The sequence below is a fragment of the Zalophus californianus genome, chromosome 3, assembly GCF_009762305.2.
Source record: "Zalophus californianus isolate mZalCal1 chromosome 3, mZalCal1.pri.v2, whole genome shotgun sequence".
Classification (NCBI taxonomy): Eukaryota; Metazoa; Chordata; class Mammalia; order Carnivora; family Otariidae; genus Zalophus; species Zalophus californianus.
In genome coordinates, this window is record NC_045597.1 from 186,620,861 (window position 1) to 186,634,499 (window position 13,639).

At 40.0% G+C, this 13,639-nt stretch overlaps 1 protein-coding gene across 1 annotated transcript in view; it reads left to right on the forward strand.

Moving 5' to 3' along the window:
• The first annotated feature begins 1,480 nt into the window (after nt 1-1,480).
• PSMD1 (proteasome 26S subunit, non-ATPase 1) overlaps nt 1,481-13,639 on the forward strand; it is an 89,878-nt gene continuing 77,719 nt past the window's right edge. The window contains exons 1-6 of the mRNA XM_027589241.2: nt 1,481-1,658; nt 6,225-6,268; nt 6,893-6,966; nt 7,144-7,313; nt 10,744-10,949; nt 13,277-13,420. Of these exons, the coding sequence (XP_027445042.1) occupies nt 1,643-1,658; nt 6,225-6,268; nt 6,893-6,966; nt 7,144-7,313; nt 10,744-10,949; nt 13,277-13,420 (654 nt within the window). The 5' untranslated portion in view covers nt 1,481-1,642. The remainder of the gene's footprint in view (nt 1,659-6,224; nt 6,269-6,892; nt 6,967-7,143; nt 7,314-10,743; nt 10,950-13,276; nt 13,421-13,639) is intronic.

The window sequence follows — 13,639 nt, forward strand, 5'->3', positions numbered from 1 at the left end:
CACTCCAATGTGTTATCAACCAAATTTTAATTCAACCACAAAATATTGATTGCGCCAGTAGGTTGCATTGTTTTGATAAGGCCTCAGAAATAATCTTTATTTATCTTTTCAGAAATAATCTTTAGTAATTGCTATCCAACCAATGAATAGCTTGATGGTGCAAGGCTAGTGGCTTAAAAACACCACCATCTGTCTCTAATCTTGCTCAAGTCTTGTCTATGGCCATACCAGCCTGAAGGCAGCCCATCTCGTCTGGTCTCTGAAGCTAATCTTCATCAAGACTTTCTCAGTATTGTCTATTGAAGTAAACAGGCTATTGAAGCTGGTGTACCACTGCAAATGGCCATCACAACTGCCATTTCAAATTAGACATATCAAAAACCAAGAGGGGATGCCTGGGTGGCTCAGTCGGGTGGGCATCTGCCTTCAGCTCAGGTCACAATTCTGGGGTCGTGGGATCAAGCCCTATATAGGGCTCCCCACTGAATGGGGAGCCTGTTTCTCCCTCTCCCTCTGTCCTTCCCTCCCACTCATGCTCACTCTCTCTAGTGTTGTCTCTCTCTCTCAGATAAATACATAAAATCTCTAGGAGAAAAAAAAAAAGGAAAACCAAGAACCTGTTGCTGTGGGGGGGAAGAAGAACTAGACCAGTGGAAGGCAAGAATTGGAAGCTCTTTTTTCCTATGGAACACTTTCACTGTCTATCATTTTTAAAAAAGATTTTATTTGTTTGTTTGTTTGTTTGAGAGAGAGAAAGAGAGAGCACAAGCCAGGGAGAGAAGCAGAGGGAGAGGGAGAAGCCAACTCCCCGCTGAGCAGGGAGTGGTGGGGCTGATCGCTGGACGCTGGGATCATGACCTGAGCCGCAGATGCATAACCGATTGAGCCACCCAGGCGCCCCTCACTGTATATCTTTTTGCACTTCTTTTAAACTACATACAGCATTAATTATTCCAAATGTAAAACAAAAATTCTCATTGTTCAATTTTATTATAAACCAGTGATTACTTAGGGATTCCTTATGACAATAAAACATTTCTGTGAGGATTTCTTCTGAGATGGGTTCTGCTTTTTTAAAAAACTTTGAAACTTACTTTTCTAAGAAAACGCTCTTTGCCTTACCCCTACCCCCGAAGGTTTGGCTGGCGGGCGCGCGGGGAATGGTACAGAGAGACCGCCGAAGCAGCAGGTGGCGCTGCGAGCACCGCGAGCACCAGCCCGCAACACCCTTTCTCTGAGCAATGGCGGGTGATAATGGGGGCCTCCCTCTGGGGGTGGCTATTCTGAAGCCTGATCGCAGGTGCCCAGTAGCGTCCGCATCCCAGCGGGAACGCTGAACCTCGAGGAGGGTCAGAGAAAACATGGGCCGTGCACCCTCCCGCGGGGGCCAGGGTGCCGGTGGCGGCGCAGAAAGCCGCAGGCCGTGGGGCGAATTCGCGCCGAGCGGCAGGCGGGGCGGCGGGCAGCCCCGGGGCGGGCGGGGTCCTGGAAGAGGAGCGAGCCGGCGGCCTGAGGAGGCTACTGACTGAGCACCGCACCGGGGGAGCGAGGAGGCGCGGCGGAGCGGACGGGCCCGGAGGTGACAGATACACGGCGCGGCCGGGACGGCGAGCGAGCGGGCGGGCGCGTGCGGGACGCAGCCATGATCACTTCAGCTGGTGAGTGCGATCGCTGCCGGCGCCTAAAGGGAGGAGCCGCCACGCCGGCTTTTAGCTGAGTCAGGGCCGGTGACTGGGCACCTCCCGGCGGAGCGCCGGCCTGCGCGGCCCCTCGCTGCCCACGGCCCACCCCCGGCCCGGGGACTGGCAGTGTGGTCCGGCCTCTCTGAGGGCCCGGCGAAGACCTCGGGCTCGGGGGAATCGCGCCGGGTCGACCGCCTGGGCATCCCTCCCAGTCACACCCCCGTGCCCGGACCCGAGGGGCTTCTTGGGGCTTCCTCAGTCTGTGCTTCCAGAAGTTGGCCCTGTGGGACCGTCTGATCCCAGCGCTTCCTCGCAGGTGGTTAGGAGGGGGTGGACCCCCTGTGCGGTCGGCCGGTAAGGCAGCCTAACTACTGCAGAAGTGCTCTGGACCTGGCCCCAGCTCCATTCCCCTTGGAGTCAAATCTGAAATTACATTAGAGGCGGGTTGTTTCCGGGGCTCTTCCAAGAGTATTCAGTGCAAGCGCCCAGAGAACGTTTGTGTTCGGTGAAGACAGCCCCCGGAGACTGCATTATACTGATGATCTGTCTGTGGTTTGGAGGCTAGGTGCTCCGTACATACTCTGCCTTGAAGAGTATGCGGTGTGCGGAGCGGGTTTCATACACTTAACCACTGCGTATGTGGATTCGGGGAATGACATTTGAAACGGGCTAAGCGGTAAAGATCCAGTGGAGATTTTTAAAGCCCCCCCCCCCCAATCCCCCGCTGCAGATTGATTTGCATATAGCTGTCCACAGCCTTGGTGTTTTTTGCTTGCCTGCGCACACACCCTTTTCTCGTCCTGTTTTATCTACGTTTGTCCCACAAGTATTTTGTTGTAAACAGACTGGTGCTCACACTAACTTGTAAGGAGCTCAAACCCATACATTTGTGAGGATTGCTGCAAGGAAGTGATGGAGACCGTAGAGACATAAACGCTATTTTCAAAGACTTCCAAGAGCTGTCACCTGTACCTGGAATTAGACTTTTGTCCCCAAGGGATACAAATGAGATGAATTTTAGCTCAAATAGGAAAGAGTTTTTCCAGTCACAGCTCTCTAAAGGTAGAATAAGCATGAAGTTTCTTGCCAGTTGTAAATGTAGGCCTCATTCCGTTTCACATCCCTTCATTGCCTCAGCTTATTAGCCCAGACCACCTTTATCTTTTGCCTGGGTTTCTGTAACAGCCTTAAGGTTTTGTTTTTTCCAGTGTTATCTTCATACAGTCCATTTTTCTTGTAGTCAGAGTAATTTTTTTCAAACTTTAATGCCTTTTTTTTTTTTTTTTTTTTACTTAAAATCTCTTGGGATTTCCATTGTGTTTGGAATAAAATCCAGACTTTTAACCGAAGACTTACATGATTGGATTTGTCTTATACTACTCTCTTCCTCACTCATTACATCCTATTCATACTGGCCTTCTTTTTGTTCCTTGAATATGTCAGTTTCTCTCCTAACCTCAGGACCCTTGCACGTTTTGTTCTCTCTTTCTAGACTCTTTTTCCTCAAGTTTTCCCTTAGCTTCTCAATCTTTAGTCCCAGTTCCAATGTTAGTCTTTCCTGATCATTCTTTTAAAATAATGCTGCCTGCCTCTCTTGCCCTTAGCTGTCCCCTCCCTTCATCACAGTCCTGTGATTACTTTGTTTACTTACCTGATTACTGTCTTTCTGGTACAATTTTGGGTGGCCGACTTGTTGTTTTCATAATTCTTAGAGCACTGTCAAGCAGATAGCAGTTCAGAAGTATATTTAGAACGAGGGAATCAACTAATGAAATAATTTAATCCCTAGAGTATTTTAAGGAGAGGCTGAAAAAGCACTTAGTGGGAATATAATAGAATTTAAACCTATTGAGAGTGGCAAAAGTAATGATTTTTGAGGTCCTATTCTGAGACTCTGTGGTGATTTAGTATATTTGTGGTGAGTGTGTATTTGCTACATTTACTGGATTACTTACCAGCCTTTGCTCAGAAACTTTTGTCACCTTGTTTCCTGTCCTGTGGCTCACAATGGCTTAGGATCTGTCCCAGGTGCTAAACAGGCTAGCTTCACAGTTTTGGTGTGGATTCATCAGTTAATTCATTCATTTATTCTTTAGTCACTTGCTAGGCATTAAGAACACAGTGGTGAATAAGAGGTGAACACGTACGAACACGTACTGTTAAGTTTTTCAAAAGACTTGTCAGCAAAAGGGAGTGGAGAGAGAGAGATAGGTGGTTGCAGGAGAGAGATGTGAGATTGAGTGGGGTTTTGTGTTTTTGTGTTGTTTTTTTTAACGTAATATAGGCAAATGAAGGGAAATTATGCTAAAAAGCTTTAAAGTAGTAACCCCCCTACTCCTCTTTCTTCTTCCTCATCCCTGGAGACAGCCATTTTCAATTTTTAAGCTGTTTCTTCTGGCACATACTTCTGTATTTATAAATAACATCCAAATATTACTATAAACTGATTGAACAAGTTTAGATAATGTCCACTTCCTTTTTTATGGCAGAAGAGATTTTTCTAGCATCCTAGACTTTTCACATTCCTTATATACTTCCCTCTCCCCCCATCCGAAGGAAAGTTCTGTTTTGTTTTTAAGATGGGAAATAATTGTGTATGGAGTGTAGAGTATTTGATTTAGTTGTGTTCCATGAACAAAGGCTGCATTTCTAAGCCAGGACAACCAGGTAACAAATTAGTCATAAGTGGTAACAAAGTAGTCATAAGTAATAACCAAACAGGGGAGTGTAAAAAATTCATCACCTCTTTTGGTAAAAGTAGTTCAGATACACCATTGATTGATGATAGGCAATAGGTAGCATTTTTAGTTAATGTTGATGAAGTGTTCTGCTGTTTATGATCTGTTCCACATTTAAAGCATTCTTGTCTATCAGCTATTCCCTGTTACTAGTTTACCAACCCCCCATTACATTTTTTCATCTGTCTTCTCTGCATTCTGTCAGTTTAGCCTCTCTGTTCTGGACTTGTCATACCAAACTAGAGTACCAAGAAGTTCTTTCTGTCTGCTTTTATGCTTTTAGAATAGTAGTATCTCCTAGCCAACACCATGGTGTAGTTTAGTTGGCTAAATGTTGTATCCTTTCCTGTATGGCTCTTTCTAAAGACTGCTGGAGCTACTTGGCAAACCTACACTTACCAATTAAAAATGGCTACATCTCCCAAGTATAAAGTTGTCTTGACACTTTTGAATCAATTCACAGTTTCTTGTTTCTTGTTTCTTTTTTTTTAAAGATTTTATTTATTTATTTGACACAGAGCGAGAGCTCAAGCAGGGGAAGCAGTAGGCAGAGGGAGAGGGAGAAGCAGGCTCCTGCCAAGCAAGGAGCCCAGTGCGGGACTTGATCCCAGGACGGTGGGATCATCACCTGAGCTGAAGGCTGACGCTTAACAGACTGAGCCATGCAGGCGCCCCTCAACTGACAGTGTGAATTCAGTGTTCCAGAATGACTTTTAAGATCTATATGGAAAACATATATATATATATATATATATATATATATACACGAGACAGTTTAGTTTTCTTTTTTTGTTTGGTTTCTTTGTGGTCTAAGGACAGTGATTTCCCATATATTTTTTCTAAAAATCCCTTTGGTATATGACTATATTTCAAGGTGTATTCTTTTGGAGAGGATAGTTTCCTTCACTTTCCAGTGTGTGCTAACGCCTCACGGTCATGTGGGAAACACTGTGCTTGGGTTGGTGGAAGTCAGAACAAGTAAGATCGCTCTCATTTAACATACCTTCTAGGTTACTTGTGATATAAAGGAGGTGCCTTAATATAGGCATCTTTTTTTTTTTTTAAAGATTTTATTTATTTGACAGAGAGAGACACAGCGAGAGAGGGAACACAAGCAGGGGGAGTGGGAGAGGGAGAAGCAGGCTTCCCACGGAGCAGGGAGCCCGATGCGGGGCTCGATCTCAGGACGCCGGGATCATGACCTGAGCCGAAGGCAGACGCTCAACGACTGAGCCACCCAGGCACCCCTTAATATAGGCATCTTGAAATAATTGATATATTTTACTCTATTGAGTTGATGACTACACCTTTTTTTGTAAGTAATTTTATAACTCTTGGCTTATTTTGTGTGAATAAATTTTTTCTAAAATTGGGAAAATTTTGATCAGTAAACTAGGCCAAAGATTCTCAAACTGTAGTATCAGTATCACAAGGAAAACTTGTGGCCCCATAACTGGACCCCATCCCCACGGTTTCTAATTCAGTAGCTCTACTATGGGGCCAAAAATTTGCATTTTTAACAAGTTCCCAAGTAATGCTAATTCTAAGGGTTCAAGGACTGCCCTTTGAAAACCAATGAATTTGGCAAATGTGATTTTGTGGTGGCATGAGGGTTTGATAACACAACTCTTAAACTTTGAAATATAAACATTTACAATTTTAAAGAATAATCATTCTTCTAGTAAAGTCACTCCTCAAAAAAAATACTTATTTTTTCCAATTGTGATATATTTTGACTAAGCAGTATCTTCTCTCTTAGCAGAAGATTATGGTTCATAATCATGATATACCTTTTGTCTTATAGCTGGAATTATTTCTCTTCTGGATGAGGAAGAACCACAGCTTAAGGTATGAGTTGAAGAAAAATTAACTGGGGTTAATATGCGTGCTGTGAAACTCTGAATTTAGTCACATTTGTGTATTTTCCGTCATTTAAAATAGCCATCTTACCCAGTCTGTACCCATTCAAATATAGCCCCCCCCCGAAACCGTTTTGGCAATAGCAGGTGGTTTTCCCTACAGCTTAACAAAGCTAAGGTAAATAATTCTCAGTATGGCACCAGAACACTCCCCGCCCACCCTTGTCTCTTTATCAAAGGAAAGCACAAAAAATTGTTTCTTCTGTGTCACATATTTTTAAATTATTTGTATTTGACTAAAATTTGGAACATACCTAAAGTGGCTCTACATACCTGAATTCATTTATATCCAGTAATTAATTGTGTATATACAGAGAAGATGCTCATTATGAGAAGGAGTGAACTATGGTTAGTCTGATGTTTTATGATTAAAAACAGAAAGGAAATCTGTAAACCCAAGAGAAAACATGTCAGTAAATTTTTGTATTTGTCGCAGATTAAAAATTTTAGTAAATATGATTGAGAATTTGGCCATTGATTTGTCAGAAACTTTTTTTTTTTGTAAAATTTGTAATGGTAAGTCAAAATCAAATTTTATTTTTATCTTCTACAGGAATTTGCACTACACAAGTTGAATGCAGTTGTCAATGACTTCTGGGCAGAAATTTCTGAGTCTGTAGATAAAATGTAAGAAATTATTTTATTTCTATAAATTGTATTAAAGTAGATCAACTAATTCTCTGTGGATGTGGGTCATGTGGCTTTTAATTCAAATAGGAATTTGCTGCTACTAAACATATATAGATTTGGGATTTTTAAGGAAAACCAGTTTGAGCTAGGCTTATACTTCCTAATTTCTTTTAGAGAAGTTTTGTATGAAGATGAAGGTTTCCGGAGTCGGCAGTTTGCGGCCTTAGTGGCATCTAAAGTATTTTATCACCTTGGGGCTTTTGAGGAATCTCTGAATTATGCACTTGGAGCTGGTGACCTCTTCAATGTCAATGACAACTCTGAATACGTGGAGACTATTATAGGTAATTATTTTCCATCGGTAAAGCTTTATCTTGGCATCTTTCTTGCTGTAGTGCATATGACATTTTTTTTTCTGAATTACTTCTTGCTGTTGCCAAATTTAATTTTAATTGGAAGTTCACAATCCTATAATCGTATGCAAGCTGAGTTTTTAGATCTGCCTTCCAGTTTTGGGATTTATTATTTTTTGACATAATGAACAGTAACATTAGTAACAGTAACAGTGAAGACACTCACCTCACAAAACATTTTATGAATGAATCTAAAAAATTATTCAGAAACAGCCTAATCAACACAAAGGTAGTTATCTTAGGTTATGGTTATTGTTACTCCGATGAGCATTCTGTTCTATGAAAAAATTAATTATTATGAGTAACGAACTAAATGACAGTAATTTATCGATTTGTTTCTAATACCAGAAACCATTATTGACTATCTCCATTTTGCTAGGCACTGTGTTACTCATTCTTCATGGCGTGGTTTATTCCACAGCTGCTCCATGAGGAAGGTGCTATCCCTGTTTTATGAATGAAAAAACCTCGGGTTTTGAGATGATAGAGACACATGACTATTAAATAGGGTCAGAATTTAAAACTCAGGCTTACTTCAAAATCCATATTGTTTCTACTGGCAACTGTCAATTTTTTATTTATTTTTAAAGTGGGGGATAGCATACTGGCGAAACTTTGGGCTCTCCATCTTGTAAATTAAACTATAACTATGTAAGGTTTTGTTCAAAGATTTGTAGCTTTAAAAAATGTTTGAAAACTCCTCATCTAGTAGATGAAAGAATGGACACAAACCCTCAGACAAGTCTGCAGGAATGTAGTTACAGAGAGCACAAGGGTGTATTCTGTTATAAGGAATTATTTTCCATCTGGTAAAGCTTTTAAGGATGAATCTAAGAAATTATACAGAAACAGCCTAATCAACACAAAGGTAGTTATCTTAGGTTATGGTTATTGTTACTCCGATGAGCATTCTGTTCTCAGTGGTGTGCAATATAGATATTTTTTTAAATTGCTGATTAAGAAGAGGTCTGCATTATTCACCTGAACCCTTAAAAGGAGAACTTTGGTATTCTCTTTCAGAAATTGGGAAGTGCTGCACAAGGTGGTCCAAAGGGATACTTTCAAATATCTCTGATATTCCAACTAGAATTCTGCATTCATGGTTTTAAAGTTTTTGCCATGGAGGTGTGAAAATGGTGCAAGTAACTTACTGCTGTTGGGGGCTCATTGAATTGGAGTTTTCATCTATACATCCTATGGAAAGAACAAGTGGTTTTAAAGAATAGGCCATAACATTTGAAACATGGAACACTTTCTCTATATTGAGTTAGAAATGGGGAGTTAAATACACTTAACCTCTTTTCTCTTATTTCAGGGATTTTTTTTGACAAATACTGATAATTTTTTCAACAATGATGTGCAAGTGCTTGCATTGCTACTATTTTCCAAATCATGTTTTAAACAGGACTGTTGGTCTATAAGGGGCTATGAGATGGTAGATATCTCTCTAAATGCCATGTACCATCTTAGCTTGTAGAAGGCAATTGTTGATAAATAGACCAATTCTGTTTGTTTTTCTTTGTGTGGCAGTGGGGTTCACCCTTCTAGTTTTGTAGGGACTTTTAGGATGGATTGTTTTGGGGGCGCCTGGCTGGTGCAGTCGGTTGAGTGTCCAACTCTTGGTTTTGGCTCAGGTCTTGATCTCAGGGTTGCGGGATCAAGCTGAAGCGCAGAGCCTGCTTGAGAATCTTTCTCCCTCTCCCCCTCCTCCCCCTTCACCTGTGCACGCACTTGCGCACGCGCTCTCTCCCAAATAAATAAATAAAATCTTTAAAAAAGAACGGATTGTTTTGAACGTCAGTGAAATTTGTGAGGGGATACACAAAATAGAATTTGAGAAGGGCTTCCTAGGATATTAATATTATACATCCAGAAAATTCAAGACTGGTAAATTTTGTCTCTGTTCTAAAAAGACTTCAGCTGGGAATGAGACTAGATTCTGGGATATAGTTATGATATAAACCTGGTAAGTGAAAGCATGAACCTCATTTGAAACCTGGAAGCAAATTTTTTCCCCTTTGGTTACAATTTAAGGAAAATTCCCCAATTGTTAAAATTCTGAGGTTCCTTTCTGATAGGGTAGGTGTAATGTTTCCTCACTTAACTACATTTGGTTTAAAAAGCTCATATTAGGGCCTGGTAAAGATTTTCTGCAACCAGAATTGTTTAAGGTCTGCTTTGTGACTGCCACTTTATCCTTATTAACTATATGTAAACTTGCATAGTTCTTGTGTGAATTTGATATATTCCAATTTATAAAAGGACTCTGTTTCCCCCAAAATACAGATCCATTTAACTTGAGCCATCCATTGGGCCAGTAATTCTTTATGCTAATTCAAATCATTTGTTTCCCAGGGCTGTAGTTTGCAACTAATTAATCTTGTTCATGTACCCTTTCTTCTCTTTGAGAGGGAGAGTGACAAGTCAATGAGTTATAGAGAGTATAACTATTTTATGTCATTCACTTAGGTAGCTATTTATCTTCCTTATGAAGATGGAAGAAGGCTTAGGGAAACTCCCTTTATTGGTTATTTCTGATAAGTTTAAAGTGTGATTGTAAAGTAGTGTGAGTTATAAACAAACTTAAATATTTCTCAGCAAGTATACTACTGGCCCCCTTAGTATGTTGCCCTGTCCGCCCCATTCAACCAAATCATTGTGTAATGTGAAAGCCAAATCCTGCATGTATATACCACTGCGAGAATTTTAAGGCGGCAGTGGCAGTGGGAGTAGGGAGCTGGGACTGGGGATTGCTTAGATTTCACCCACCTTACTTTGCAACAGCATTTTAGCAGATTTGCTACAGTTGCTGGAAAGATTTTTGGAAATCTTCTTTAGAATTGCCTTTAGAACCTGTGGCACATTTCAGGCTATTCATCAGTATTTTATGAGGATGATTTAGACATGGCCTCTACTGTCAATGAGCTAATAGTTTCACTAATTTGAAGAAGTCTAATAATTTATTGCTATGTGATAATTTTTACAATAGGTCTTTTTAAATATCCTCAGTAATGGCAAGTATTTGTTTTTGAAAGTGAAACAGTAGCTATTTGTAGCCAACTCTGTCTAATAAGCAATATAGTTGAGTAATATAATTTTGGTCAAAATATAATACAAAGATAGAAAAGTTTTGAATACCGTCAGCCTCATTGGAATTAGTATGTAAGCCCTCCAGTATAACTGTTATGAAGGGAATAGTATTAATTTGAATGTATAACTTCTGGAATTTAAAAGTTTTGAAATTTGCTTATTACTCTATAGTTATTCCATAAATTTTTTTGATTAAAAAATGTAGGCATTTGTCTTTTCTAGTAGTTTAGCCCTATTTATAAGGTGATTCGTTATTTTATTTTTCTCACAGCAAAATGCATTGATCACTACACCAAACAATGTGTGGAAAATGCAGATTTGCCGGAAGGAGAAAAAAAACCAATTGACCAGAGATTGGAAGGCATTGTAAATAAAATGTTCCAGCGATGTCTAGACGATCACAAGTATAAGCAGGCTATTGGTATTTCTTTGGAGACCCGAAGACTGGATGTTTTTGAGAAGACTATACTGGAGTCGGTAGGTAGATGATGTGATTTTAGAGGTTGTTATTGATGCGGAATTGTCAAGGCAAGTCATTAAAACTAAAAACTCTGAGTACTGAAGAGAAAACCTGATTTAGAAATGATAAGGTGCTCTTTTGCCAGATGTTTTATTTTCCTGTTTATATATGAACCTTGGCTGTGTTTTGTGGTCATCAAATATCTGCTTTTATCTTACCACATTCATTCCTTTGAAGTCTTGCATGGGGAAGTTGTTTTAATTATCCTGCCCTTTTTAAGAAGCCTATACTGATAAACTATGTTAATGCATTTATTATGGCTAAAACTACAGACTAAATTCTTGTTTTTGCGGTGTTTTGCAATAATTATGACAGTTGTAGTAAGTCGGTGTAAGAAAGTGGTCAGGAAGGTGCATGACTGAGTTAAATGGACATTTGATCTTCACGCCCACTTTGCCTGCCTTACCACCTGTCTCCATGAGCTGGCTGTCTGTACTGCAGCCTTGCCTCAGTTCCTAGATGTACCGTGCTCCATTCCCCTTACTAGAAGTATTGCCTCTGCCAAAAATACTCTTTCCTGGGGCACCTGGGTGGCTCAGTCATTAAGCGTCTGCCTTCGGCTCAGGTCATGATCCCGGGGTCCTGGGATCAAGCCCCTAGTTGGGCTTCCTGCTCCATGGGAAGCCTGCTTCTCCCTCTCCCAATCCGCCTGCGTGTGTTCCTGCTCTCGCTATCTCTATGTCAAATAAATAAATAAAATCTTTTTTAAAAAAATGCTCTTTCCTTTCTTTACCTGCTTTATTCCTGTTCAAGATTGAGAGTTCAGCTCATCACTTGTTTACAGATACATTGATTTCCAGCCCCATACCCTCCTCTACCCCTACTGCAAAGACTAGGTCCAAATCTTCCGTTACTCTCTCAGAGCCTTATATTTTTTCATAAGGTTTACCACTATAGTAATTAATTGTGTTATTTGGTAGTTAAAATCTGTGTTTAGCAGCAGTGATAAGATTTAAATGAATAAATGAATGAGAGACCTAATGTGATAGAATTGAACCTAGTTTTACTTGGTTTCATTTCTGGGCTATTGTAGCCTCTCCTTGTCTTCATGAGAATAGAATTAAAATACTTGCTTTCAGGGCGCCTGGGTGGCTCAGTCGTTAAGCGTCTGCCTTCGGCTCAGGTCATGATCCCAGTGTCCTGGGATCGAGCCCTGCGTCAGGCTCCCTGCTCGGTGGGAAGCCTTCTTCTCCCTCTCCCACTCCCCCTGCTTGTGTTCCCTCTCTCGCTGTGTCTCCTTTTGTCAAATAAATAAATAAAATATTAAAAATAAATAAATAAAATACTTGTTTTCATTCACTCAACAAATATTTTTTGAGTGGCTACTCTATGTCAGACATTGTTCTAGGCATTGGAGATGTCGTGGCAAATGACACCAACAAAGCTTCTTCCCAGGTAGAACGATCGCTGGAGGAATAGGCAGTTGAGCAAATAAAAATATAAAGTAAATGGGTGACAAATGTTCAAAAAAAGAACAAAGCAGAGTAAGAAATGCGTCTTAGTTTTCATCCCAGAGCATGTGGATATAACTTAAGTTTTATGAAACAGTACCTACTTTTGCTACTTCTGATGTAACTGATATTTTAAAATTATATTTCATCAGAAATGCTGGTCCCATAAAGTTGATTTCACTAATAGGTCACAACTTGTTTTTTGAGAAATACTCCCGTAGCTCTTCAATATGCTTATTTATGTTGAAGGACTTTTATAGGTTGGTATCTCAGATATTGAATACACTTTGGAGAACTGCAAGATATACATAGTCTGGAGTCAAAATTTCCTCAGGAAGAACATCAGCTAGATGTGACAGCGCGCAAAGCTTGAGTCACTCAGAGCTGGAGAAATAGTTCTATCATACTGTGTTCCTGGCTATCAAGTATAGGCAGGACTAGCAAGATTGGAGACAGAAGGATGAAGGACTGCAGTAGTCAGTTTTCAGTTTTATGAAGAACATAGCCATTTGGTATATGGACATTTGCATATATCTTTTTTAAATAATTAACAGCACCATTCTTTTATGGTATTCTGTGTTCACATAGGATTCAGGATGATCATTAAATATTATTTTCAACCCATTTTTTCATGAAAACAGGGAAATAGGTAATTTTCTTTAAGATTTTTATCTAAAATGTTGATTTTTAAGTTCTGTTGTTGAAGTTGCAGATAAATCTTTGGCTGCTTAAAATAACTAAAGAACATAGATTAAAATAATTTGATTTCTAAATAAACGCAGTGCTTCGGTAACCAGATAGGTAATGATGTATCTTGAAATTATCTCTTTCAGAATGATGTCCCAGGAATGCTAGCTTATAGCCTCAAGCTCTGCATGTCTTTAATGCAGAATAAACAGTTTCGGAATAAGGTACTAAGGGTTCTAGTTAAAATCTACATGAATTTGGAGAAACCCGATTTCATCAATGTTTGTCAGGTACTTATATTACATTGTTATCTTAACGTTACATCACACTACTTTATGCTGCACTGCTGGGCCACGCATTATATTACATTACATTATTGTTACTCTAATGGTTTCATACATGTATCTCAGTTGATCTTCACAACAGCCTGTGTCGATTAAGGTATACGCTTACCTTCTTTTTTACTGGTAAGAAACAATCTTATAAACCTAAAAAACTTTTGTTATAAT